We start from the raw sequence: 27,270 nt of genomic DNA on the forward strand, positions 1-27,270 counted from the left end.
TTTATTTATTTCAATGTTCTATTTCTAAGTATTGACTCATTATCATTACAGAAAATTCTTCTGAAGAGATTACTGTCACATGATCCCATGAAGCGACCTAGTGCATCTGAAATACTGGAGACTTTGAAGATGTGGAAGAATGTTGTAGTGAAAAACGAACGAAGCACACGTTAGAGCCCTTCTAAAAAAGTATCCTCCTTTGGCTATTCAATTTTTTGGTAACTGTCTAAAATCTTCTAGGGACTACTGATGATATTTACCTTCTATTTTCATCTTTACCTTAATTTTTCACTACGTTTTAGGAAAGTTTGAATCTTTTTTTTTTAACTTCAGAAACATTCATACATTTGCCTAATTTTCCTGGCTCATCTCCTTATTATAAACATAGGGAGGGAAATCTCTCAAATTTTTATATCAATTAGTGAATCAATCAATTAATAAATATTTATTAAGTGTTCACTCTTTCTAGGCCAAAAAATATAAGATCTGTCCCTGTCTTAAATAACTAACCAACTTGTTAGAGAAATATGGTATCCATAAAAAGATAAGTGATATACAATCATTTTGGGAAACAATTTGGTCTGATCTGGGTGAGTTGAAGGTGTACATACCCTCAAAGCCATCAATTCCATTCCCACTTGCATGCCTACAAGAATGTTCATAGAAACTCTGTTTATAACAGCCAAAAGAACAAAAAACAATGTCCATCACAAGAAGAATGGATAAATAAATTGTATTTTTTCCACACATTGTAATACTGTATAGCAGTAAAAATGAATGAATGACAAGCTAAATATCGTAACATGATACATCTCCTGGGAACATAATGTTAAGCAAACAAAGCAGGTTACCAAAAATATAGACAGAAAGGTTCTTTACATAAAGTTCCAGAGAATGATAAATGAAATAATTTTGTTTAGAAATGCAAACAAATATGGTCAAACAATAAAGGGAAAGAAAGGAATAAGAAATATTAAATCCCATAGTGGTTCTCTGAGGAGGGACGGAAGGTGAGGGAGATCTGGGAGGTCAACTGCAAAGGTAACAGTTCACTACGTTTCCTTAAGCTGTTGAGTTTTTTAGAACTAGAAGCTTGATTTGATTCTGGTTCAAATTTTTTCCCAAGAATGCTGCATCAGTGATGCTGTATACCTCCTTTGGTATCACGTCAGGAGGGCTATGTTTGGTTGTTCCACTTTCGGTGATCTGAAGATTGATCGGTGGGCTCTGGGGGTGTCATGTACTATCAGGTTTCCTCTGCATCTTCCGCATAACGGTTTTGGCAACCATTGATGATTGTCGCTTGGATCCATTATTTCATTAGGGGTTGCAAAATAGGGATTTTCAGATCCCATCAAACCTCTTTGTCATCTGTGATTCTTCTATAAAGAACTTAAATGGGACAGATGGAATATTTATTTTTAGAATGAATTGGTGCCCTGGCAAAGTCCAAAGGTGACAAATGAGGTTTTTGTTTTTTGAGCAGGGGTGTGACCCAACCAGTTCTTTGAAACAGTGTGCTTGGAATGGGTTGGAGCAGGAAGAGACTATATGTGGAAGACCAGAATGCTGAGAGGCTGTGCCGGCCTGGAAAAAATAGTGGGGTCAGAACCAAGAGGAGCTGGTAACTAATTGTGAGGATTAATGAGAAGGTACACAGCAGGCTTCCAGGCTTGTTTGAAGGCGAGTGGCTGGATTAGGATGCCATTACAGGTAATACAGACCTCAGTCAAATTAACCCCCAAAGAGCCACACATACTTGAGAGCTATTTTGTCTCACATGTTTATCTATTATACAGTTTTTCATTGGGGTTTAAGCCAATAGCGAGGCCACCACACGTCTGCCTACACGGTGAGGTGAACACTTTTGGGAAGTAAAATGTGCGTTCTTACGTGGAGACGTCATGTTTGTGTTGCTGCTAGAATATTCAGGTGAAGATGTAGAGCAGACCGTAGGAAACACACACTAGGGACACGATGGAAAGGGTGGAATCGTACGCAGAATGACGTGTATGTTATCTGGAAGCAACCCCTGCAGCTCAACTTTGAATCCAGGGGATTGCCAAGGGAGATCATATAGAGGAAAGCAGGCTGAGGGACAAAGTATGGCAGACAGTCCGTTCGGATATTTACTCTTTATATCGAAATGTCCACCCAGTCCTCAATGGCTGTGATTCTGTATCTGTGACTGTGGCCTATCCTCAGCCTACATTTCCTCAGAAAGGTCTCAGATGAAGGGACTGCGGGTGATTGATGTACGGTGGCCTCACTGTTTAAACTCTGACTAAAAACTGTGTAATAGGTGAAACTGTGAGGCAAATATCTCTCAAATAGGTGTGGCTCTTCAGGAGTTAATTCAAGACCTGTATCAGTTTTCTATGACTGCTGTAACAAATTACCACAAACTTGGGGGCTGAACACAACACCCATTTATTCTCTGACCATTTTGGAGGCCGGAAGTCTGAAATGAGTATCACTGAGCTAAAGTCGAGGTGTTGGCGGGGCCGTGCTCCTCTGGAGGCTCCCACTCCATGACCCATGTTCACTGTTGCTTGACTAAGCCCCCACCACACAGGTCAGCTGTGTTCCTTGAACAAGGTTTTGCACTCGGTGGCTCTCTACTATGGTTTCTACCTAATATTCCCTTCAAATCTTTTTTTTTTTAATAAAATTTTACTGAGATTTAATTCACATACAATTCACCCATTTAAACTACACAGTTCAATGGTGTCAAGTACGTTCAGAGTTGTGCAGCCATCATCACAATTTTAAAACATTTTTGTCACCCAAAAAGAAAACCCGTACCCGTTAGCACGCATTCCTCATCTTCCCCCAAAGACTAATCTACCGCTAATTTACTTTCTATCTCTATAGATTCGCCCACTCTGGACATTTCATTTAAATGGAATCATACAATATGTGGTCTTTTTCACTTAGCATGAGGTTTTCAAGGTTCATCCATGTTGTGGATCAGTACTTCATTCCTTTTTATTGCCAACTAATCACCAATTATATGGATATATCACATTTTATTTATCTATTCATCAGTTGATGGACATTTGGGTTGTTTCCACTTTCCTATTATGAACACTGCTACTATGAATATTCATGGACAAGTTTTATGTGGACATGTTTTCATTTCTCTTGGCTGAATACCTGGGAGTGGAAAGGCTGGGTCACATTGTCACCCTCGTAACCTTGTGTATCCAGGTTATGTTTAGGACCAAATTCAGTGTGATTTCATAGTGTTCCATCATCTCCACTCAGAATGAAACTTCTCCCTAGGACTGCTATTGTTCAGTACCTCAGTATTAAGCTCACCAATTTGCCTTGGAGCGCAGTAATCCCTACGTGGCTCTTTCTGTGAATTTCTGGAAAGCAGGGACAGGCTCTCTCATTTTTGTATATCCCAAGGCAGTGAGTGTACTGCCTTGCATAAGGCAGGAACTCTGTAAGTGGTTTTGAACTGGTGGGAAATAAAAGTATTAAGAATTTCATATGCTTGAATCTACAAAATGTGTGTAATCCTAAATAATCTTCACTTTCAAATTTCAACAATTAAATGGCAAATAACACTTAAAATAAAGGTGTTTAAAGCAAACCAATTTCGTATGTTAAAGTCTGTTTATTTTGAATTATAGAAGCTCCAGTATTTTGGATTTATATTAAGAAAATGAAACACTTTAGAAATTATAGGTAGGACTTTGAAAACAGCACAATATAAATAAAAGTAAATGACAACATGACATGTTAAAATTTAAGTTTCAAATTTCACATAAAGTTCACTGAAGCAAATTCAAATTCACTAAAGCAAATTTAAAACTTCAATGTTTTGCTTCTGCTGGTTTTCATTATTGTTCTTATGAAATCAACAGACATATTAATAAAAATAAATTTTTACTCATACTGAAAGCCTGTATTTTTGTCAACGGATGGGCATGGAGGGGTATTTCCCACACTCCAAGGTAGGCCTATTTCTAGCCCTTGACCTGGAAATGCAGACCAGAACTCTGTTGGAGTCACAGATTCCATCAAGGTTCTTTGCACATTCTCAGCCTAATTATGCATTAACATATTAAAAATACTTTTGGCCACTAGGCGGTGGGAAGATTCCTCCACAGTCAGTAACAGGAGAAAAAGCAGCTGCTGCCTAACTCTGTTCTGTCTGAAACAATCCACGTGATTTGGGGAATGACCGCATGAATGTCAGGATACTGGCTGAAATGACAGGAAAATATCTAACTGTAATTCCAAGGAAAGATGAACTCCTTTGTTTTAGCTATTGATTCAATTTCATTGTTTTTTAAGTGAAAAAGTAAATATTCAATAGTATTATCCAACTGTATAAACTCTAGTATTATATATAGGTATATATTTTCATAAAAATAATGACTCATTTTCTGGATGAAGAACAGAGGCCTAGAAGTTAACTAGGTTAGTGCTTTGTGAGCTCTGCTGCGTCTCAGAATCAAGGGTAGTAGTGCTCAGGCCACACTGACCAATTCCATCAGAATCTCTGGGGGTAGAACACTTGTATTTTCCTTTTTAAAGCTCCCCAAGCTAAACGTGAGAACAAACGAATTAGGTCACATTAGTTCAGAGGCTGATAGAAGTTGTACTATTGATTATCTTAACGCAAATATAGGTTGGCTTTTGCTGTGTTTTTGAGTGTGTGGTTTCTAATAAGGGGAAGGAGGGTGATCTCTTGCTCAATGGTACTGAAAGGTGAGCTATAAAATTGTACCCCAGAACGTAACAGCGCTCTGTATTTAACCTGTAGCACTAGTCCTCATCCACAGGTGCTTATCAGACTCATTCTTAGAACTTCAAAATAAATAGATATCCAGAAATTATCCTAGACCAGCTGAATCAAAATCACTTGGGAGGCACTTGAGCTTGTGAACCTTAAAAAAAAGTTCATGATTTTTTATGTGAAATTTTGGTTGAAGATCTTTAGAGGAGTGCCACATGGTATGTCCTTAGCTACATTTGGTAAAGTTATAGGGAGGCAGATTTTAGGAAAATAACTTTAAAAATCACATAGAGCTACCCAGCAATAGAATGATCCATTTTAAGGCAGCAGTAAGCCCTCAAGGGCTGGAAGAGTAAAGGCACAGGTTGGGCTGCCAACTGCTGGGAATGTTGTCGAAGAGCTCCCAAATTTAGTAAGCAGTTGGATCACCAGGTATTTAAGGTTACTCCCAATTCTTAAGTTTCATTAGCCAAAACCTACAATCGCTCACTTACAATGGATACTCACATTGTCATGAAAACTCATGATTTTGCCAGAAGTATCATAATTATTTCGTTTCTAAAACTGGCTAGAACGAAGTAGCGTTCATGGAATGCTGCCTTTGATACAGTCTTACTGAGGGGAATACATTTCTTTCCTCCTCATGCTTGCATGGAAGGAAGGGACTTTTTCTTGCTCCTTGGGAGACAGTGGTGTGGGAACAAGCTCCGTGAATCCTCATTCATCCCCTCTCGACAGGTGTCTCATCTGATGAGTGATTCTAGCAGCAGGAACTCAGCATGTGTGGCCCAGCCCCCTGGTGGGTTCTCTCACCTTGAAAGTTGAGTGGTCTCAGAATGCAAAGGTGGGCTCTATCCCTGGCAAGGCAGAGGTCTGCAGTTGTGTCCAGGCAGGGAGATATTTAAGGGAGCCTTACAGGAGATCAAGTCAACCTTGCTCTCCACTCCAGCTTCACTGATAATAAAGCTGACGTTTTGATCTCTCTCTGACTCCTATGTCTTATTTCTCAATTTGTTCCAAAGTGAAGAGGGGAATAAGAGAGTTACCTGTTGGTATCCTTAAGCCCAATAAACATCACAATCCGGTCATACATTGTAATTGCCTGTGTCTATAATACTTGTGTCCTGAAATGGCATTCTGTTATGTTTCTGAAGTCGATGAACAACTATAAAGTACAAAGTACTTCCAAAGTTACAAAAAGAACACAACATACAAAAGGCCATCTTTCTTTACTAGCATAATTTGGGAATTCTAACGCTCAATTGTCTATTTTTAGGAAACAATAACATTTTCCAAGTTTCTAACTTTATTGAGAATAATCTTAGTCGTGATCTGCAGAAGTTGGTCCTGGGCAATTTGAAGAGAGGTCGTCTTTATCTGTGATTTATGTGAAGAAAATAAAAGATTAATACAACTTGTATAGTAAACTATTCCAGAAAATTATGTTAACATAACATGTGTTTCATAGCTGTGTTTGCTACTTACTCAGTGAAACCAGGAAAAGATACAACAAGAACCAACAAGTCTTTACAGTCAAGCACAAGGTCCTTAAATTCAAGTTAACAAAGCCAGCTTGGGCGAATGTATTAGAAGGGAAAGTACTCGGCTCTATAAGACACCTGGCCAGTTTTAAACCCATTTCTTTCCTTATGATAAAAAAAAAATGGAGTGGATTTCAACATTCCGATTTTTATTGTTCAGGGACAATATCTAACTACATAAAATCTAGTTCTAAGAATTTTAAATATTTTTCAAGTACTATAGCTGAAGAAGAATATTTAAAAATAAAGCACAAAAACAAATCATCATCCCCAAGTAACTAAAAAATTCTTCCTTTTGAAACAGAAGACTGAAAAATTTCCTTCTGTACATGAAGTTTCTGAAAAGTTAAAAGCACCTTTAATAAGGCCTCAATTAATGGGGCGCATGGGTTGCTCAGGTGGTTAAGCATCTGCCATCTGCTCAGGTCATGATCTCAGGGTCCTGAGACTGAGCCCCTTGTTGGGCTCCCTGCTTAGCGGGGAGCCTGCTTCTCCCTCTCCCTCTGCCCCCACTCCCCAACCTCCCTCTCCTGCCCCGCTCGTGCTCTCTCTCTCAAATAGTTTTTTTTTTTTTTAAAAAAGGCCTCAATTATTTCTATATCCACTATTGGTTTAAGACATTGATCCCACATTGCCATTTGGATGGAATAATTTCCATTGTCTATGGGGAATGTGACTTTCACACACACATATACACAGACACACACACACGCACAAAATCAAAGTTAAAAAGAACATTTGTGTTCAATATTTTTAAAAAGTACGAGGTATCCTCTTACCTTCATAGGCTGTTCCACACCAAATACAATACAGATGTTCTTCTCTTAAATACCCAGTCAATATTTGTAATTTTTCCAGTACCTAGATATAGGACATAGGCACATTAACAGTCCAAACTGAACAGAATCTTGGTTTTCTGGTCTTTTGGATCCTGCCAAATTAGCCCAAGGCTATAAATCTTCTGCTACTCTCTTAACCAAGTAGAAGTGTGAAGGGCAGAGTATATTAGAACATGTCCCAGTTTATCAGCCACCCTGATATTTTCACAAGTCTGCCAGACACAAAGAGACCACTTGTTAGCATTTAGAAAATAGGTTTGGGTTGGCTCTATTTTAATCAGCATCCTTTAAAGACCCCTTCTACTTTCAAAGAATCTTCCTCCCTGGTGGGATGAGAGTGAACACTGCCTCCCTTTGTCCTTAAAGTTCTCACAACGTCCTCTCAGTTAAGCGGAACACTGGTTTTTCAAATTGTAAATGTTTCCTATAAAATGTTCATATACAAATAACCATAGAAATGTGATTCCTTTCTTGAATAATCTCCATTTCCTTTGAACTGTGGGGTTTTTTTTTTTTTTTTTTTTTTTTTTTTGCTTTGTTTATGGGTAAAGGAGGTATTCCTATAGAATTACTTCCAGAAGTTTAACAGGCAACAAGGTAGAAATTAAAATCATTGACATCTGCAGTTCATCCATCATCCAAACTGAAGCTGAGATGAGAGTGCAAACTGAAGCTAAAGGAAGAAATTATATAAAGTTTTGGTTTGGGGTTAATAAAATAACCCTATAATGTCGTGGTTTTCAACAAGGGCTGATTTTTCCCCTCAGAGATATTTAGCAATGTCTGGGGACATTTCTGGTTGTCACAGGGGGAGTGGAACTGGCACCTGCTGGGTGGAGGCCAGAACAGCGTCCCCCAACAATTACCCGGCTCAAAGCGTTAACAGTGCCAGGGCTGAGACACCCTGCTCAAGGAACTGGTGGCAAAACATACACTTAAGTCTTCACTCTTATATTCATCTTCATCTGGCTCTTTTTCTTCCTCCTTCTCTTCCTCAGTCTCCTCTTCAAGCCCCAACCAGTACCATGCTTCCCTGGGAACCTGAATGTTCTGAAAATGGGAGAATTATTCCCCATTAAACACAAGTATGTTCATGTCAACATGAATTCCTATTCTTTCAGTTCAGTATTTACTGAGTGTTGCTTCAAGAGTTGAGCACTGTGCTGTATGAACCATGGGGACGAAGACCCAGTTGGAATACTGTCCCCAAGTTGCTGCCAGTCTAGTGGGGAAAAGGCGTCATGGGTATACATACCCTAATGGGCATAAAATAATACATATAAGCTAGAAATCTTAAGTGTCATGACACAGACACAAAATAAAATGCTACGAAAATATAGAAAAGTAAGAGATTGCTTCCAGCGATCTATTTACATATGGGGGAAATTTTACAAATGTTTTTGAGACTTTAAATAAAGTCACTTTATTTTGGTGGAAACATCAAAATAAAAAATAAAAGCAAAGTAAAATAAAAGAAACAATAGAATTTTAAAAACCACTCACATCTGAAATAGATAGTAATCTACCATGATTTTACTAGTTAGGGACACAAAAGGTACTGAATATGGACTAAAAATAGGCTATTCTGGTTAATCAAATATTCTGGTGAACAGAATTTCCAAATGCACCAGCTCTGAGTCATCGATACTCAAACAAGCAGAGAACAATCAAATATAGAAACGTTACTTGATGCTCATTGGGTAATTCAGACCACTCTGGTTCCTGCAGAGGACAAGTCACCCTGAGTATCGGTCATCAAACATCAGTAGTGCGTGTTAAATGAAGGCTTTACTGGAGAGCAGGCTAGATACACCCGCTTGGAGTTCTTTTCTTTCTTTTTTTTCTAATTAGAGGACAAATCACACCAGGTGCCAAAAAAGTGTTCCAAACTGAACACAGGTGGAAGGCTTGCCTTCTGAGTATCCAACTGCCGGCAGGCGCGCTGGCTTCTCCTCAGGTCCCCTTCCAGCTTCACTTCATCTTGCTTATGTTTAAATCGCAGTCTAAAAAAATAAATCAATTAAATCAATCAATCTATCAATCAATCAGTCACAGTCTCATTGAAAGAAGGCAACAGTCTACTAAGAGTCTGTATTCTCTTTACCCATTTTATGTGCCCAACTCCCAGAAAACATACCACGGTAAAGACAAGAGGAAACCCGACACAACGCGAGTACGAAGTGTTACCGAAACTGCTCTGCGGCTGTTTCTTCAGCTTGGTTTTTCATGTGAATCTTTCTCCTGTAGCTTTCTAGTTTTTCCTCTGCTTTCCGCTTCAGCAAGGCCTCATGACCAAGGCCGCTTTTCCCTGTTCAAACGGCAAACTCTGCTGAGGAACCTGCTGGCTTCACACTTTAAAACATGGCAACTGACATATTTGCCAATGACACACAATTCTAACTGGACAACAATCACTCAAAACCATTTGACATGAATGACAGGAGAAAACAGTAGAGATGTGGTTTTTTTCTAAGCCCCAGCACACGATTTGATTTTTACAAAGATCATTAGTCTGCTCTCATGTGATGGTCATGCTATATAAAGCTTTTTAAATTGGGAAAACAGTATCAACTGTCATTCTTTCATATAAATGTACTGAACAAATAAAATATATATATATATTTTTAATTCATCCGAAGTATTTAGAAAAACACTGAATGCATAAATCTGTCTTCGAAGACTTTTAGGACATTTCAGTGGACAAAAGGAGCTTTGCATTTTTAATGGTCACAGCAATTTTTCCCCATATTTTTATGATTTGAATATTATTTTATCCTCACTAAATTTTTATTTTTAGTTTAAAAGATTTAGAAGTTTAAGAAACATCTTACTGAGGGTTTCCTATGAGAAGAACTGTAATAGTGCTACCATTAAAAAAGTATTTAATAAGCAAATATATGTGCTAGATCTAAGCATAAGTTATTATTACTGGTAAATATGCTCAAAAATAATTATATACCTGTTTTGACGTTGAGAGGAATTGGCTCAACAATACCATCTCCTAAGAAAAGAGAACAAAACACACAAACTACTTTAGAAACTCTTCCGCAAGCTACAGGTGAACATGGTGTGCAACGGTACGATGTTCTACACATACCCCTCCAGCTTCAGTGCCCCCTGAAATGGAAAACTGACTATAATCAACTACCTCCCTTGCCTTTAAACACCTGCTCCTCAGTGAGGCCGACCCACAGCCTCCTATGCCCTCGGAAGGTAGGGTTTCCAGAAGTGGAAACACTGATACTCTATGTCCAAGAGGGTGGCAGCCTCCAGGGAAAGCAAAGCTTTGCTAGGTGAGGATCAAAGCCATTACAGTAAAGAAGAGAAGAAGAAAAAGGCAGCTTACTACAAACATATGGCCTCTCCATCTTAATAAACAGTCTTACTTTCTAATAGGGAAGAGAGAATTAAGCTTGTCCAACCAGATGTTCATTTAGGCAGCTGCCGCAGGTACAGAGCGAGCAGGGCAGAGTCCTGCCATCCTCCTCAATGTCACTTCACCGTCCTTTGGCCGTTGCACTCCTCAACCCTTCTCTCATCACCATTCTTAGCTGCTGCCTTCATTGTAAGTCTCATCCATCCCAGAAGTTAGCGCCTTCAAGGCTGAGCTGGGCTGATAAGCAGCTCTTGAGGGCAAACGGTTGTCTAAAGTGGCGTAGGAAGATGAAAGTTCTCTATGTGCTTGTTAGCATATCAGAGACCAGTTAAGTTGTTTTAATTTCGGTGTAGATGGATAAAGAGTCGTCTCTGGTACTCATCAATACATCACCATTTGGTGGTTAGGAACACCTGCTTCTGTCCAGACAGAACTTACCACTCTTGCCAAGGGCCTGACCACTTTTATAGCCCATCTTTTGGAGCAGAGCAAACCCTTTGTTTTCATGGCCTAGTGCATTCTTCAACCCAATGTCACGTCTTTCTTGTTCTTCTTCTTTTAAACTCTTCTGCCTATTTTTCAAATTAGCTTCCTGTTGCTTTTCTTCTTTTCGACGGGCCTCTCGGATTTGCCTCAGCATTGGCAATCCTGGTCTGATGTCTTGTCTGAAGAATAAGCGAAAAGGTGATTTTAGATGAGTACATGAAGTTTTCTCATAACTTTGCTACTTACTCAGTTGACACTGCTTTAAAGTTCAGTACCTCTATGATCACCTTTGTTACTATTGATATTAGAACATAATCACTGACCTCTGAGAATAGCTGTTTTAATAAAAATAATGAAGGCTGGTGCCAGATTGTAGGAAACTAAAGGAAGTACAGAGCTGAAGAAACAGTAGTTTTACACTATTTTTCCTAGGAGGTTGGAAATAATAAAGAGCAAAGTTGAATACAAGCTAGAAGAGAAAATCAGATAAAATAAAGCAGAAGAGTAAATTTCCTTGGAAGAGGAGAATAACAAGAACGGAGGGCAGAAGTCACATATTTAGCATTAAAAGGGAAGTACAGGCTCCTAGTGTCTTTGTATGAAAATGTAGGAGGTGTTCCCATTAAGCAATAAAACTAACCTTCCAACTCACAATACTTAGGAGTCTCCTACATAGCATTACATGAGCTGTACACATTTACTTACTGGACATTAATGAAGGAGTCAGACATATAGTCCTCTTCTTCTGCCATGTTCAACGTCATATGGCAAAAGTATCTATAAATCAAATAGGATAAAGTAACAATACCTATTACTTTAGTTTATAATGGAAATAGACCTTTCTCTTCAGCTCTCCCACATATTCAGGTGCCTCCCAACATCCTTCTGTGTGAAGCCCCCTGACAACTCACTCTCTTCCACACCAAGCCTCCTTCATTCCCTATTATTTTCAAATGAATGTCACTACAACCTGCCCATTCCTGACCTCTTTTAAACCTCTGACAAGTCTTTCTCTACAACACCCCTCCTTTTTCCTATAGTTGTGATCATTGCTTTAGTTCAGGCATTTCTTTCCCACCTAAACTATTACAACGACTTCCTAATTGGTTTCATTGCATTTGGCCTCTCCTCTTCCAATCTGTCTCCTACACGCTCTTCAGAGTGTTTTTTTTTTTTAAGACCTTTTTTTTTTTTAAGTTTATTTATTTTTTTAGTAATCTCTACACCCAAACGTGGGGCTCAAACTCATGACTCTGAGATCAAGAGTTGCGTGCTCTTCCCACTGAGCCAGTCAGGTGGCCACCAGAGTGGTGGTGGTGTTTTTGCTTTTTTTTTGTTTTTTTTTAAGCAGGCTCCCAGCGGAGGAGCCCAATACGGGGCTTGATTCCAGAACGCCGGGATCACGCCCTGAACCAAAGGCAGACGCCCAACGACTGCGCCACCCAGGTGCCCCAGTTTTGTTTTTTTTTTTTAAAACACAAGTCAGGTCATTTAATCTGTTTCAAATCCTTCAATAAGCTCTACCTTGTAGGCGCTGGAGGACCAGTCACTATAACATGGTAGCACGAGGGATCCTTCATAATCTGATCCCTGACGCTCCTTTAGGATTCAATAGTCAAGTCATATGGGCTTCTCACTGCCCTCTGAACATACTACAGACATTTCCTTCCTCTGGGGCCTAGGCTACCCTCCTTCATAAAGTCTGTCCTGACCATTCCAGGCCTTGCTCTACAGCACTTCATGTTCAAGCTGCTCATTTGGAATTTGATACAGTTAACACCTCACTTACATGGAAACGTTTTTCAGGAGAGTTTCCATCCAAAACAGTTAAAATCATGTATTTTCCCTTAATAATTATCAAGAAAAGTGCATCTCAAACTTTATTATGTATAGGAATTGCCTCAGGTTCTTCTCAAAATCCAGAGTCTGATTCTGAGCTAGAGTCTGAAGTTCTGTATTTCTACTAGGCTCCCAGGTGGTATCAATGCCGCTGGTCCAGTAGCTAGTTACAAAGGGTGGTCATTTGTTGCAGTGCACATACACTGTTTTTGCCTGCATGCCATCCTTTCCTTTGGGAACCCAGCCCTCCGTGCTCCATGAGGTTCTAGTGGAGGGTGGCAATCTCAGTACTCTATACTCCCCTGGGGACTCCCAGTTCTGGTACACTATGTCCCAGCAACAGAGGAGATGATGAGCTAACCAGGGCAGAGAAGCATCTCTTTCCCTACATGATATGAATAAACAGATTGTGGGGGAAAAGAGATCCCTCCACTGGAGTTTCTGAACTGGAAGTATGTGAAGCTGGGCTCCAAAAGGCCATCTTCCTGGCCATATGAAGAGATCCTATTCTGCAGAATGAAGCCAGATAGAAAAAATGGACAAAGGTAATCCTAAAAGCAACGACTCTCCAACTCTAGCTCCTAAGACCCTGATTCCTGTAGCTCTTTCTTTGATGCTGTGATCTAACATTCTTCCCTGCCACATGGGCTAATAAATTTCCTATTGTTGGAAAAGGGATTCTGTCAACTGCAAATGAGAGTATGGACAATTACAAATGGAAAAGTATTACTGTACTGTTTGTTTTGGGGGTCTGTTGTTTTACAATTTTTAATGTATATCTTCCTTACCAGGCTGTAAACCCCAAAGAGAAGTTCCCTATATCCCTACCACTGTAGCCCAAACATCATAAATTCTAAATGTTTAGCTATGATAAGAACAAGAAGGGTCTTTACTTTGCGATTTTGTAATAAGAGAATACTTTTCTCCCTAGGTCATCATGTCTTAAAACAAATATACAGATAATGACTTTTTATGAGGTAAACACTCTTGTAACCAAGTGATAGCCTCCAAGATGGCCCCCAATGATTCTTGCCTCTTGGTTTTCCACCTCCTTGCACAGTCCCCTTCTACAGTGACCAGGATTGACTGTAACCAATAGGATATTGTGGAAATAAAGGAGAGTGACTTTTTGGTCATAAAAGACACTACAGCTCTTAGATCACTCTAACTCTGGTTAGATTACTCATGCTAAAGAAAGTCAGCTGTCAAGTAGTGAGGACACGTAAGCAGCCCTATAGAAATGTCCACACAGGAAGACCTGAGGCCTCCTGTTCACAACCACTACAAATGGGAGCCACATGATTGAGACATCTTAAAACAGAGCCTTGAGCCCCAAACCTTCAAATGACTCAGCCTGAGTCATCTTCTTAAGAAAGTCTGAGCTAAGAGCACCTGTGTGGCTCAGTCGTTAAGCGTCTGCCTTCGGCTCAGGTCATGATCCCAGAGTCCTGGGATGGAGCCCCGCATCGGGCTCCCTGCTGGGAGCCTGCTTCTTCCTCTCCCACTCCCCCTGCTTGTGCTCCCTCTCTTGCTGGCTGTCTCTATCTCTGTCAAATAAATAAATAAAATCTTAAAAAAAAAAAAAAGTCTGAGCTAAGCTAAACTACTAACAAATTCCTGATCCATAGAAACTGTGAGATAATAAGCGATTATAGTTATTTCAAACTGCTAAACTTTGGGATAACTTATTATACAGTATAAAAGATAACATAATCCATCACCCATGTCACGACCCTTGTCAGCTACCCAGGAGCCCTCTTTGTCCCTGACCAATTGTATCATTTTCTTACTTTTCTTCATAGTTTCACCAGCCATGTGTACTTTTTAAACATTATCATTTTTTCTTATTATAATAAGTTAAAATATGTAAGATTATACATAGCATTTGTGGTAATTCACCCACTGTCTCTAAACTTCAAATTCTTCATTTCTAATAATAGTATTTTTACACATAATGGTTTAGTGCCTACCCAGTATCTCAAACATTTTTAGCCCATTTAATCATTAACAGCTATATAAGGTAGGAATAGTTAGTCCAGTTTTTTAGTTGGAGAAATTAAGACTCAGTATGGCTAAATGACTTTCTCAACAGCACAAAAAATCCAGGTCTCAGTGCTCTTGCTAATGCAAACAGGATTAGATTATTTTTAAGGGACCCATTCAGCTCTAAAGCGTTAGGCAGATCTGAATAGAGGCTCCAGGTTTTTTTTTAAAACTCCCCTTTGTGGGTTACAATATACTTTAGCATCATCCATTCGCATCAAGCATAAAGATAAACTTCCTAAAGCGATAATCCAGGCAGAGATGATAGGTGGCTTGGACCACAGTAACAGCAGTGGAAGTGGTGAGAAGTGGTCGGATTCTGGGTGTATTTTAAAGGTACAGCTAACGAGACTGGCTGATAGATTGGAGGCGGTGTGTCAAAGATTACTCCAAGGCTTTTGGTCTGAATACCTGAAAGAATGGAGTTACCAGTTTTTGAGAGTGGTTAGACGGTAGTAGGTCTGTTTCGGGTGAGGTTTGTTTTGGCAGACAGCGGGCAGGGAGGCGGCAACAGGAATGCTGCTTCATACCTACGGAGAATCCCATTACACATCCGAGGGGAGAGAAGATCTAAGTAGCTGGACATACAGTAGAAACCTAACAAAAAGAAGCCTCAGCCTTCCCCCTTCCCCCCGCATCCCAGGGGCCGATTCCTCCCTTCTCGCGTCCATCCCAACTGCAAGCATCCCGCCGACGCGACGACTCCCGGGTGGGCATGTAGGTGAAGGTGTGATGGGTTAGTCAAAAGAAGCACACGGCCCACCCCTCTTACCATCCTATCTGGCATCTCCACCCCCTTACCTGGCAGCTCTACTCGCCCGGGGCCAGCTTGCGAGAGCACGCGCTGCGCCTGCGCCTACCTACCAGCACTGGACTTCTGAGCCTCAGATCCCACCTGGGTTTCCCAGCGAGCAATCAATTGGAAACCTGTGGCAGGCAAACCTAGGAGGATGTAATTAGTGCGCTTGCGCAAAAACCAGCCTTCCGCGCATGCGCTCTCCTTTCGTTTCCTGCTGGAAGGAGTGCGGGAGGCGGGGCATCCGGGTCGTTTGGCAGATGCTTCTGGCCCCGGAACTCAGCTGTTCGGCCCCTGCCAGACTAGAAGGTGAGGCCGCCCCCCCGTCTACCGTCAAAGCATGCAAGGTGACACGCACACACCCCTGTCTGCCTGTACGTTTTCAGAGGGCTGGAGAGGAAAATCGAGTTTGTAATGAACATTTTCCTTTCACAGTCTCCGGGCTCGGTTCCGGGCCACCGTCACCTGTGGTTGACAGCCCGAGTGGCCCTGGGAAGGCCTGCGGTGGCCTCTTGCATTTCCCCTAGGCCCGGCACTAAGCTACGGTGGTCCTCCGAGTAGCCGGGTTGACCCAGACCTGCAGCGCGCGCGACATCTGCGGGCTGCATTTCCCCTGGCCCTCGGGGTTGCGGCTGAAGCTTCTGCCACGGGGATGTGGCCTCCCTCACCCCATCCCCATAGGAAGGCTTTTGGAGACTTCCAGTGTGACATCTTTATGCTGGGAGTTTTGACGTCCTCCTAGGCCAGGGGAGGGTAAGGGTGCTGTGCACGGAGCAGTGGGCGAGGAAAGAGGAGGATGGATTGTCAGGCCCAGCCAGTGTTTGATCTTGATGGTTAAGTTTTACCATTTATGGAATGAGTTAATGACATGTGTTTTGCTACGCATTTTTCTTCGGGAATAATGCCTTATTTGCTACATATGTATTTTAAGTACGCCCAACGAGGGGCTTGAATCCACGACTCCGAGTTCAAGAGTCGCGGGCTCTACTGACTGAGGCAGTTAGGTGTCCCGTTATTTACAAGATTTATTTTAAGTTTCCTTTTACCCTTTTTTCCTTCTTCCTCACCAAACACGACTTTCATTTATGTTTGTATTTGTTTTATGCTGGCCCTTTAGAATTAGGTTCTTGGGTTTTGCCTTAAAGAAATTATGTAAATTTCCCCCAAATGAAATGAGAGGAAAAGCCGTACTTTTAATTTCTTAGTGGTTACATTCATTAAGCTTGACTTTTAACATTAAAAAAATCCTTACAAGTATGTTTTAATTTGTTAAGGTGTGACTTTTAAACTTCAGTAATGGAGCTAGCGCACAGTTTATTGCTAAATGAAGAAGCTTTGGCTCAAATCACTGAAGCAAAGAGACCAGTTTTTATCTTTGAATGGTTGAGATTTCTTGATAAAGTCTTGATTGCTGCCAACAAGGTATGGTATTTTTTTTTTCAGCTGGGTTTACATAATTAAGAGTATGATATGTTCATGATTTGTGAAAAAACAAGCATTATGTGTTGGAAAGGTTTTGGGTCACTTATGGAATTGAGAATGTAACACTGGAATAGGAGTTTTTGTCTGTCCTTTTTCTGTTTTGTCGCAAAACCTGAGTCTCTTTTTAACCTAGTTCTTTGCCCACTTCATGTCTCTGTATGGACAGTTGAATGTGACTGGAGAAAAATATGATTATGTGACTAACGTCATTTTAAATTCGTTTATCTGCAACTTCAAATGGTCCCTCAGTGTTGTCTAGCAATCCCAATATCTTTACTTTTCTCTCTGAGGTGTTATGATACGTTTTTTTTTTCTTTCAGTTTTCTTCTTCCTGCATAGTCTCTTTTATCCTAGTTGCTTTTCCTTATGTATATATTTTATTTTCTCTTTAAAATTAGATACTTTCCTCAAATATCTGATGATGTTTGGCATCTGTTCAAATTAAAGAATGAGTAGTAAGTTCTCTGGGCACGATGAAGTTCATTAACTGTGCTTCACTGTAGGCTAGTCCTGTTGTTTGAGGAACCCCTGACGCTGGTATCATAGGTTTCTCTTAGCTACTCATTTCCTGGAAGAGACATTTCTACTCTAGTGTCCTAGGGTGTATCACCAGCTGCCTAGTTTCTAGGAGCTGGGGAAGAAGACTAGGGACTTCAACATCCAGTATATAAACTTTCATTTAACCCCCGTCTTCAGTGCGGTTTTCCCAGCCCACGGCTGTGCTTGAGTTCCCTAAGTCCAGAATGGAGGAGAGACGTACGAGTCTTACAGCTTCTAGACTCTCAACCGTTTCCTCTAGCTCTAGGCAGAACTAGAGGGAGAGCAGGAGCGCTCCCTCCTGCTTTTGCAAACAACAACAAAACAATCATGGGCTTTATGGGATTCTGTGTTGTAAGTTGGGTCTCTTCTCAGCTTTCCCTATTGGGGATACCTGGCTTCTATATTTTCTGTTGATTGTTTTCCTGTTTTCTTTGCTCTTGTAGATTTGTGTTTTTTGTTTTTTGTGGGTTTTTTTTTTTGGTTGCCCTTTAGTATAGTTTTAGTAGCATTTTTGGAGATACAGAGTTAATGCGTGGATTCATTCACAGTCCTTAGCTCAAAATTTCTGTTTTCTCTTAAACCCCTTCTCAGTGAGTATTTTTTGTCTACATTCCACTGAAATGGCTCTTGTCCAGCCATCAGTGATCTCAGATTCTTCCAACCAGTGGTCAGTATTCTTAGTTAACCATCAGCAACTTTTCATATAGTTGATCCTCTACCTTGAAACACTTACTAATTTTTAATTTTGTTGTGAAATTGAAAAATACAAGAGTATATACAAGTATTTATTCTTTCAATGATATCATAATCTGATGATTTTTACTACTGTCTATACAATAATGACTCCCAGATACCCAACTACATCTTTCTCTCTTAAACAGCATCTCAAAATTAACATATTCAAACATATTCAAAGCCAAATTCTTGATTTCCCCATCCCAAATCTGTCCTTTTCCTAGTGCTCATCTTCCGAGGAAATTACCATTTCTTCCTTCTGGTTGCTCAGGTCATAAACCTTAGAGTCATTCTTGACTTCTCTTTCTCAAACTTCACATCATATTCATCAGCAAGTCCTACTGGTTCTTTTTTTTTTTTTTTTTTTTTTTTTAAAGATTTTTTTTTTTATTTATTCGACAGAGATAGAGACAGCCAGCGAGAGAGGGAACACAAGCAGGGGGAGTGGGAGAGGAAGAAGCAGGCTCATAGCGGAGGAGCCTGATGTGGGGCTCGATCCCAGAACGCCGGGATCACGCCCTGAGCCGAAGGCAGATGCTTAACCGCTGTGCCACCCAGGCGCCCCAGTCCTACTGGTTCTATCCACCATGTATGTCCAGAATTCAATTATTTGTCATCATTGCTGTTGTTCCCACCCTCATCTCTTATCTGGATTTTTATGATAGCTTCCTAAGTGTTCACCATGCTTCCAACCATGTACCTTGTAGAGTATTCTTTGCTCAGTATTCAGAATGTGCCTGTTAAAACATTTTGATCGCGTTCCTCTTGTGCTTCAAATTCCTACTTAGAATGACAGAAAATTCTTACAGTGGTATGTAAGACCGTATATAATCTGGTCCCTTCTACCCTTCTGATTCATCTTCCACGACTTCCTCTCTTTGACTCTGGCTGTCTTGTTGTCCTCAGCTAAGCAAGCTTCCACCTCAGGGCCTTTGCCCTTGTTCCCTTTGCTTGGAATGTTTTTCTCTCAGATGTCTGCATAGCTCACATCTTCACTTCTTTTCAGAGAGGCCTTTTCTTACTAATCTGAACAAAACAGTAAGAGTTCACACTATTCATTTGTTTATTTGGTGAACTCTGTCTTTCCCCACTAGAGTATAAACTCATAAGGGCAGAGACTTTGTCTGTTGTGTTCACTGTTTTATCCCAGTGCCCAGAACAGTGCATGGCATATAATAAGTGCACAGTCAGCATTTCTTGAATGAATGAATGAACTCTCAGTATTGATTACAAGTATATCTGAATTTTTCTTTTTATGCTGTCTATGGCTCTTAAAGTTTCTTTCAGTTTCCTTCAGTTACCTATAACTTATGAACTACTGACTTTGCTTTTACAGGACAGTCTTGCTAGGTTCTAAGACATCAGTTGTCCGTACACCCAATATTTTACATCCTTTGACTGTTGGTTTCATAGTAAGTTAATGTGGAAACTTTTTGGATCTGGACTAGTCACTTTTATTGGTAGCTAACTTTTTGGCATTGGAGTGGAATGAAGGATAAGATTTAATCTAGGAAAGAATGGTTCATTTCTTAACGAACTTTTCCTTACCTTGAAAATTTTCATTTATGGTTTTATGCCTAATGTAATCTAGATTTTAACTGTTAACTGTTATTTTTAATTTTGATTAAAAGGTAACAAAAGCACATATAAGAAAAAAACTGATAATGTTCCGTATTTTTTTTATAACAGACTGATGTAAAGGAAAAGCAGAAAAAACTTGTTGAACAATTAACTGGATTAATAAGTAGTTCACCTGGACCACCTACACGAAAATTGTTAGCTAAAAATCTTGCAGCTCTTTATAGCATTGGAGATACTTTTACGGTTTTTCAAACACTTGATAAATGTAATGACATTATCAGGAATAAAGATGATACTGCAGCATACTTACCAACAAAACTGTAAGTACTTACTTTGATGTTTTGGGTTTTTTAGAGTAACTTATCTTAATAAGGGACTACTGATCATAAAGACTCCCAGGTCAGTGGAACCTGTAGCGTGTGGCTTGACAATGAAAGCTCTAAGTAGTCTGGGGAAGGGGTTCTTTTTCAATCTATGTTTCATCACCACTGGGACTTTTAGCAAACAACAGAGAATTGGTATGGTGTCAGCAGTTTGCACAGAGGTCTTTCGGTAAATTTGGATGGAGAGAATATTCTTGTCTGGGACAGAGAGAGAAGTAAAGAATTTCTAGGTGATGAGATTGAGGCAGGCCTGGGCAAACTAGCCCACAGGCCAAATCCATCCTGCTGCCTATTCTGTAAACAAAGTTCAATTGGACTATAGACATGTCTGTTCATTTAGGTGGTAGCTGCTATCATGTTATAGTGGCAGAATTGAGTAGCTGAGACAGAGACCATTTTGCCTGCAAGCTTGCGGACCTTTAGCTTAAGACCTTACCCAACTCCTGGCCCATACTTGCAGTTTGGGTCAAGGACAGACATTTTCAGAGCAAGTCTTAAGGCTAATGGCTATGGGGTGCATCCTATGAAAGGGTCAAATAAGAAAGCCAACAGTTATAGTACAGTGAGGAGTGTTGTCAAGGAGAAAAATAACTCACCTGTGGCATACGGGGAGAGCAGTGTCAAGGAAGACTTCTCAAAGAAGTGTCAGACAAAGATCAACAACAGGGAAGCCATGGAGGTTAGTCAAATAAGTAGTTAAGATGGGAAGATGGATGTGATAGGCCAGGGATTGGCAAACTTTATGAAAAAGAGCCAGGTAGTAAGTGTTTTTGGCTTTGTGACTATCCATCTCTGTCACGACTACTCACCTCTGCCACAGATTGTGTGTAAATAAAATAGCTGTGTTCCAGTGAAACTTTATTTACTGTTCTTATCCTCTTATATTCCTAATAAGAATACAGTTTGATTAACCATGGTATTTGTTGAGATTATAAATAAACAAGGTGTTTTTGAAAGTTGAGAATTAAGGATTTGTAACCAAAAGTGTCCTGCACCAATACAAATTGATTTCTGAAAATGAGAAAGGTATGAAATTGAATTAGTAACCTGAACAATGACCGGTGAAAACATCATTTCTTATAGGGCTGCAGTGGCTTGTGTTGGAGCATTTTATGAAAAAATGGGGAGAATGTTAGGAAGTGCATTTCCAGAGACAGTGAATAATCTTTTGAAATCTCTGAAAAGTGCAGAGGTAAGTTTTATAACAAATATTATTTAAATGTTTTGCTTGTGGCAGGAGTTAGATGTCAGTAAAAATATATGTTTGCCTTTTTTTTTCTGTCACTGTGGTACTCATACTGCTTAGCAAGAAGGTAATTTAAAATTATTACTTGCAAAAAAATATTACTTGCCCCTTCTTTAATGTATATTACCTTATATTTCAGTGGGAAGGGAAAGAATGCTTTTCCTAGGCAAAAATTGGTTTACCTATTATTTTTTATTTAGCCCTGTGGATATTTTTGCACTGCCATTTTATTTTTGTGCCACAGCTAATGTATTAGTTTTCTAGGGTTGCCTTGGGTAATTAATGACCACAGTGACTTAAAACAACAGAAATTTGTTGTCTCACAATTCCGGAAGCAAAAATCCAAAATCAGGGTGTTGGCAGGGCCGTGCTTCTTGGTAAGACTCTTGGGAAGAATCCTTTCTTGCTTTCTTCACTTCTAGCGGTTGCTGGCAATCCTTGGCGTCCCTTCGTGTTCCTTGATTTGCAGGTGCATTTCTAATTTCTGCCTCTGTTGTTACATGGTGTTCTTCCTGTGCATCTGTGTTCTGCATCCAAATTCTTCTCTTCTTGTAAGGATACTAGTGATTGGATTATGGCCCACTGGAATCGAGTATGACCTTGTCTGTATTTAATTTCTTATTTCCAAATAAAGTCATGTTCACAGGTAATGGGGCTTAAGACTTGAACTAATCTTATTGGAGGACACTATTCAATTCACAGCAGCTAATACTGAGTAAAAATAGTTTTATTTTGTCATGTCAGTTTGGTGTTACTTCTGAAAGTTCCTTATCAACTTGGTGTTCACTAAAACTAGACCAAGGCCTGGACTCTCATAGTCTTAATTCCTTCGTCTCAGAAGGCTGAAGATTTCTTGGACAACACCTCTTCTGGGAACTATTTGTTTATTCATTTATTATAAAACTATGATTGCAGACATACTGTGAGGTAGTAAGCATATAAAGATGAACAAGACATGGTCCCTGACCTCTTAAAAGCTTATAGTCTAGTGGAAGAGATCTGTGTTTGAATGAGTATGCTCTTAGAAAGAACCAAGTACTGTAAGAATATGAAAACAAGTTTGGATTAGTTATCAAAAGATGAAGACTTAGTATAGCTCTGTGACAAGTTTTTAAATGTGTTGAATGGCTCTTCTTTTAAATGGTTTATATTACTTCTTAATTATTCTTTGCTTAACCGTTCACATTCTGAAAGTTTGGACCCTTGAGATGTGATATTGAAGTTTCTGAAATTGTTTTCTTTTTTTTTTTTAATAATTTTTTTATTATGTTAGTCACCATACAGTACATCCCTGGAGAGATAAGGACGTTCCAAGATCGCCAGACACTGAACAATTTCGTAACCATGAAACCAGCCCTACAGGAGATATTAAGAGGGGTTTCTATAAAAGTAAAAAGGCCCCAAGAGTGATACAGAACAGAAAGTTACAATCTATAGAAACAAAGATTTTACAAGCAACATGACATCATTGAAATCATATCTCTCAATAATCACTCTCAATGTGAATGGCCTAAATGCTCCCATAAATGCCACAGGGTTGCAGATTGGATAAAAAGACATGACCCATCCATTTGCTGTCTACAAGAGACTCATCTTGAAACTAAAGATACATCCAGACTGAAAGTGAAGGGATGGAAAACCATTTTTCATGCCAATGGGCCTCAAAAGAAAGCTGGGGTAGCAATTCTCATATCAGACAGATTAGATTTTAAACTAAAGACTGTAGTTAGAGATACAGAAGGACACTATATTCTTAAAGGAGGTATCCAACAAGTGGATATGACAATTATAAATATCTACGCCCCCAACAGGGAAGCAGCTAGATACACAAGCCAACTCTTAGCCAGAATAAAGAGACATATAGATAAAAATACGTTAGTAGTAGGGGACCTCAACACTCCACTATTAGCAATAGACAGATCCCCTAAGCAGAAAATCAACAAAGAAATAAGAGCTTTGAATGATATACTAGACCAGATGGACCTCATAGGTATATATGTAGAACACTACACCCCAGAACAACAGAATACTCATTCTTTTCGAATGTACATGGAACATTCTCAAGAATAGACCATGTTCTGGGTCACAAAACAGGTCTCAACTGATACCAAAAGACCGAAATTATTCCCTGCGTATTCTCAGACCACAATGCTTTGAAACTGGAACTCAATCACAAGGAAAAATTTGGAATAAATTCAAACACATGGAAACTAAGAACCATCCTGCTCAAGAATGAGTGGATAAACCAGGAAATGAAAAATCAATTTAAACAGTTTATGGAGACCAATGAGAATGAAAACACAACGGTCCAAAACCTATGGGACGCTGCAAAGGCAGTCCTAAGGGGAAAATACATAGCCATCCAAGCCTCACTCAAAAGAATAGAAAAATCTAAAATGCAGTTTTTATATTCTCGCCTCAAGAAGCTGGAACAGGAACAGAAGAATAGGCCTAACCCACTCACAAGAAGGCAGGTGATCAAGATTAGAGCAGAGATCAATGAATTAGAAACCAGGAGCACAGTAGAGCAGATCAACAGAACTAGAAGCTGGTTCTTTGAGAGAATAAAGAAGATCGATAAGCCACTGGCCAGACTTATCCAAAAGAATAGAGAAAGGACCCAAATTAATAAAATTATGAATGAAAAGGGAGAGGTAACAACCAACACCAATGAAATAGGAAGGATCATTAGAAACTTTTATCAACAGCTTTATGCCAATAAATTAAACAACCTGGAAGAAATGGATGCCTTCCTGGAAACCTATAAACTACCAAGACTGAAGCAGGAAGAAATTGATTTTTTAAACAGACGGATTAATTATGAAGAGATTGAAGCAGTGATCAAAAAAAGAGTCCAGGGCCTGACGGATTCCTTGGGGAATTCTACCAAACATTCAAAGAAGAAATAATACCTATTCTCCTGAAGCTGTTTCAAAAAATAGAAACCGAAGGAAAACTACCAAACTCCTTCTATGAGGCCAGTATTACCTTGATCCCCAAACCAGGCAAAGACCCCATCAAAAAGAATTACAGACCGATATCCCTGACGAATATGGATGCCAAAATTCTCGACAAGATCCTAGCTAATAGGATCCAACAGTACATTAAAAGGATTATCCATCAAGACCAAGTGGGATTCATCCCTGGGATGCAAGTGTGGTTCAACATTCGCAAATCTATCAGTGTGATAGATTATATCAACAAGAAAAGAGTCAAGCACCATATGATCCTCTCAATAGATGCAGAAAAAGCATTTGACAAAATACGGCATCCTTTCTTGATTAAAACCCTTCAGAGTGTAGGGATAGAGGGTACATTCCTCAATTTCATAAAAACCATCTATGAAAAGCCTACAGCAAATATCATTCTCAATGGGAAAAGCTGGAAGCCTTTCCCTTAAGATCAGGAACACGACAAGGATGCCCACTCTCACCACTATTATTCAACATAGTACTAGAAGTCCTTGCAACAGCAATCAGACAACAAAAAGGGATAAAAGGTATCCAAATAGGCAAAGAAGAAGTCAAACTGTCTCTCTTCGCAGATGACATGATACTCTATATGGAAAACCCAAAAGAATCCATCCCCAAACTACTACAAGTTATACAGAATTCAGTAATGTGGCGGGATGCAAAATCAATGCTCAGAAATCAGTTGCATTTCTATACATGCACAATGAGACTGAAGAAAGAAATTCGGGAATCCATTCCATTTACAATAGCACCAAAAATCATACGTTATCTCGGAATGAACTTAACCAGAGACGTAAAGGATCTATATTCTAGAAACTACAAATCACTCTTGAAAGACATTGAAGAAGACACAAAAAGATGGGAAAATATTCCATGCTCATGAATCTGAAATTATTTTCATGTTCTCATTAAGTTGTACCTCATGTTGTGGAAACAGTAAAATATGTTTTCTTGTGGTAATCTGATTTCTCAGCAAGACATTATTTAATTGAGGTTAATAATTATTCTTCCCTTTCAGGTACTTTCTAGGATACTTTATTTTATTTTTCATTACTTACTGTTTACAGTCTAAAGGCAAGACTATGAGACTATGAAGCCCAGAAAACTTTTGTGTTTTGGTATGTTCTTGTTTAAACATGGAACTAGTTTTACAACATAGTTTTTAGTTTTGATTTATGTTCACATCTAGTCTCAAGGACGAAGTGAGATCTTAATGAGCCTACAGAAAGTTCTGAATGGACTGGGAGGTGCAGCAGCGTCCTCTCATCGTGATATTTACAAGAATGCCAGGTCCCTCTTGACTGACAGGTCGATGGCTGTTCGATGTGCAGTTGCCAAGGTTAGTACTTGGCTGATTTATAATGCTATTCCTTCTCCTGCTTCCTCTTAAACAGTGGCTTTTTTTTTTTCTTTTAAAGTTTTAAAATGTGATAACATAGTTTGTGTTCCCATGGATTAGTTTCAATTGGTAGAAGTGTATACAATGGAATCATGTGGTATGTGCTCTCTTTGGTCTGGCTTCTTTTACTCAGCATAATTATCTTGAGATTCATCTATATTGTTAAATGTATCACTGTTCATTTCTTTGCATTGCTGAGTGGTATGTCATTGTGTGGATGTACCACAATTTGTTTATTCCTTCACCTGTTAAGGACATTTGAATTGCTTCCAGTTCAGACTATTAGAAAAAAAGCTCTGAGCATCTATGTACAAGTTTTTGTGTGGACATATGCATTACTATGGGTAAATACCTAGGAGTAGAATAATGGGATTGTATGATAGATTTATGTTTAACTTTTTTAAAAAAATTGCTGAACTATTTTCCAGAGTACTCGTACCATTTTACATTTCCACCAGCAACGTATGAGATTTCTAATTCCTCCACATCCTCATTTGGTATTGTCAGTCTTACTCATTTTGGCCGTTCTAATGGATATGTACTCACATCTCATTGTAGCTTTAGTTTATATTTCCCTAATAACTAATGATGAGCATATTTTCATGTACTCATTACCATCCTTATCTTTGATAAAGAATCTATTAAAATCTTTTGCATGTTGTTTTATTGAGTTGTTTTCTTATTATTGAGTTTTGATAGTATTTATATAGGGTTTTTATATATTTCTTTATCAGATACATGATTTACAAATACTTATTCTCAGCTATGTCCTGTCTTTTCATACTCTAAATAGTGCCTTTCTAAGGGAAAGTAGGGAAGTTTTGAATTTTGTCAAAGTCCAACTTACCACTTTTTATTATATAGACTGTGCTGCTAGTATTGTACCTAAGAAAACTTTTCCTAACTGAAGGTTTCTCTTATGTTTCCTTCTAGAAGTTTTATAGTTTTATACTTAGATATATGATCCATTTTGAGTTAATTTTTAAATATGGTACAAGGTATGAATCAAAGTTCTTTTTTTTTGTGCATGTATATTCACTTGTTCCAGCATCACATTGAAAACGCCATCTTTTCTTCACCTAAATTGCCTTTGCATCTTCTTTGAAAGTTGGTTGTTCATATGCGTATGGGTCTATTTTTGGACTCTGTTATGTTCCATTGATCTATCTTGATGTCCATAACACTGTCTTAATTACTGTACCTTCATAATAAGTCTTGAAACCAGGTAGTGTTAACTTTCCAACTTTGTTCTTTTTCAA

At 39.2% G+C, this 27,270-nt stretch overlaps 3 protein-coding genes across 13 annotated transcripts in view; 2 read left to right on the forward strand and 1 right to left on the reverse strand.

Moving 5' to 3' along the window:
• Positions 1 to 3,605, forward strand: part of EIF2AK2 (eukaryotic translation initiation factor 2 alpha kinase 2) — a 35,035-nt gene extending 31,430 nt beyond the window's left edge. For all 4 annotated transcript variants that reach the window (XM_026478967.4, XM_048222549.2, XM_026478972.4 and 1 more), the window contains one exon: positions 52 to 3,605. In XM_026478967.4, coding sequence (XP_026334752.1) covers positions 52 to 174 — 123 coding nt within the window. In that variant the 3' untranslated portion in view covers positions 175 to 3,605. The remainder of the gene's footprint in view (positions 1 to 51) is intronic.
• On the reverse strand, positions 3,606 to 15,845 carry GPATCH11 (G-patch domain containing 11). Of its 5 annotated transcripts, none has more exons than XM_026478931.4 (10): positions 15,679 to 15,845; positions 15,307 to 15,407; positions 11,701 to 11,772; positions 10,948 to 11,174; positions 10,093 to 10,134; positions 9,321 to 9,441; positions 9,046 to 9,136; positions 8,067 to 8,183; positions 7,074 to 7,155; positions 3,606 to 6,130 (listed from the first exon to the last, which is right to left on the reverse strand). In XM_026478931.4, exons 3-10 carry the CDS (start codon positions 11,757 to 11,759, stop codon positions 6,075 to 6,077), a joined length of 795 nt encoding a protein of 264 aa, XP_026334716.1. In that variant the 5' UTR covers positions 11,760 to 11,772; positions 15,307 to 15,407; positions 15,679 to 15,845; the 3' UTR covers positions 3,606 to 6,074. The 5 variants fall into 5 exon arrangements, with proteins under 5 accessions (XP_026334716.1, XP_026334708.1, XP_026334731.1 ...); XM_026478923.4 differs by having other exon boundaries at positions 15,289 to 15,407; XM_026478946.4 differs by having other exon boundaries at positions 15,289 to 15,407; positions 15,742 to 15,836.
• A 47-nt stretch (positions 15,846 to 15,892) lies between these two features.
• The window catches only part of HEATR5B (HEAT repeat containing 5B), a 102,335-nt gene continuing 90,957 nt past the window's right edge, over positions 15,893 to 27,270 (forward strand). The window contains exons 1-5 of one of the 4 annotated variants that reach the window (XM_026478912.4): positions 15,893 to 15,982; positions 16,948 to 17,095; positions 20,120 to 20,331; positions 21,478 to 21,586; positions 25,802 to 25,951. In XM_026478912.4, the coding sequence (XP_026334697.2) occupies positions 16,970 to 17,095; positions 20,120 to 20,331; positions 21,478 to 21,586; positions 25,802 to 25,951 (597 nt within the window). In that variant the 5' untranslated portion in view covers positions 15,893 to 15,982; positions 16,948 to 16,969. Of the gene's footprint in view, positions 16,021 to 16,947; positions 17,096 to 20,119; positions 20,332 to 21,477; positions 21,587 to 25,801; positions 25,952 to 27,270 lie in introns of all 4 variants that reach the window. The other 3 variants (XM_057308953.1, XM_044391174.3, XM_057308954.1) reach the window with 3 other exon arrangements.

The sequence above is a fragment of the Ursus arctos genome, unplaced genomic scaffold (genome assembly GCF_023065955.2).
Source record: "Ursus arctos isolate Adak ecotype North America unplaced genomic scaffold, UrsArc2.0 scaffold_8, whole genome shotgun sequence".
In the NCBI taxonomy this organism is placed as follows: domain Eukaryota; kingdom Metazoa; phylum Chordata; class Mammalia; order Carnivora; family Ursidae; genus Ursus; species Ursus arctos.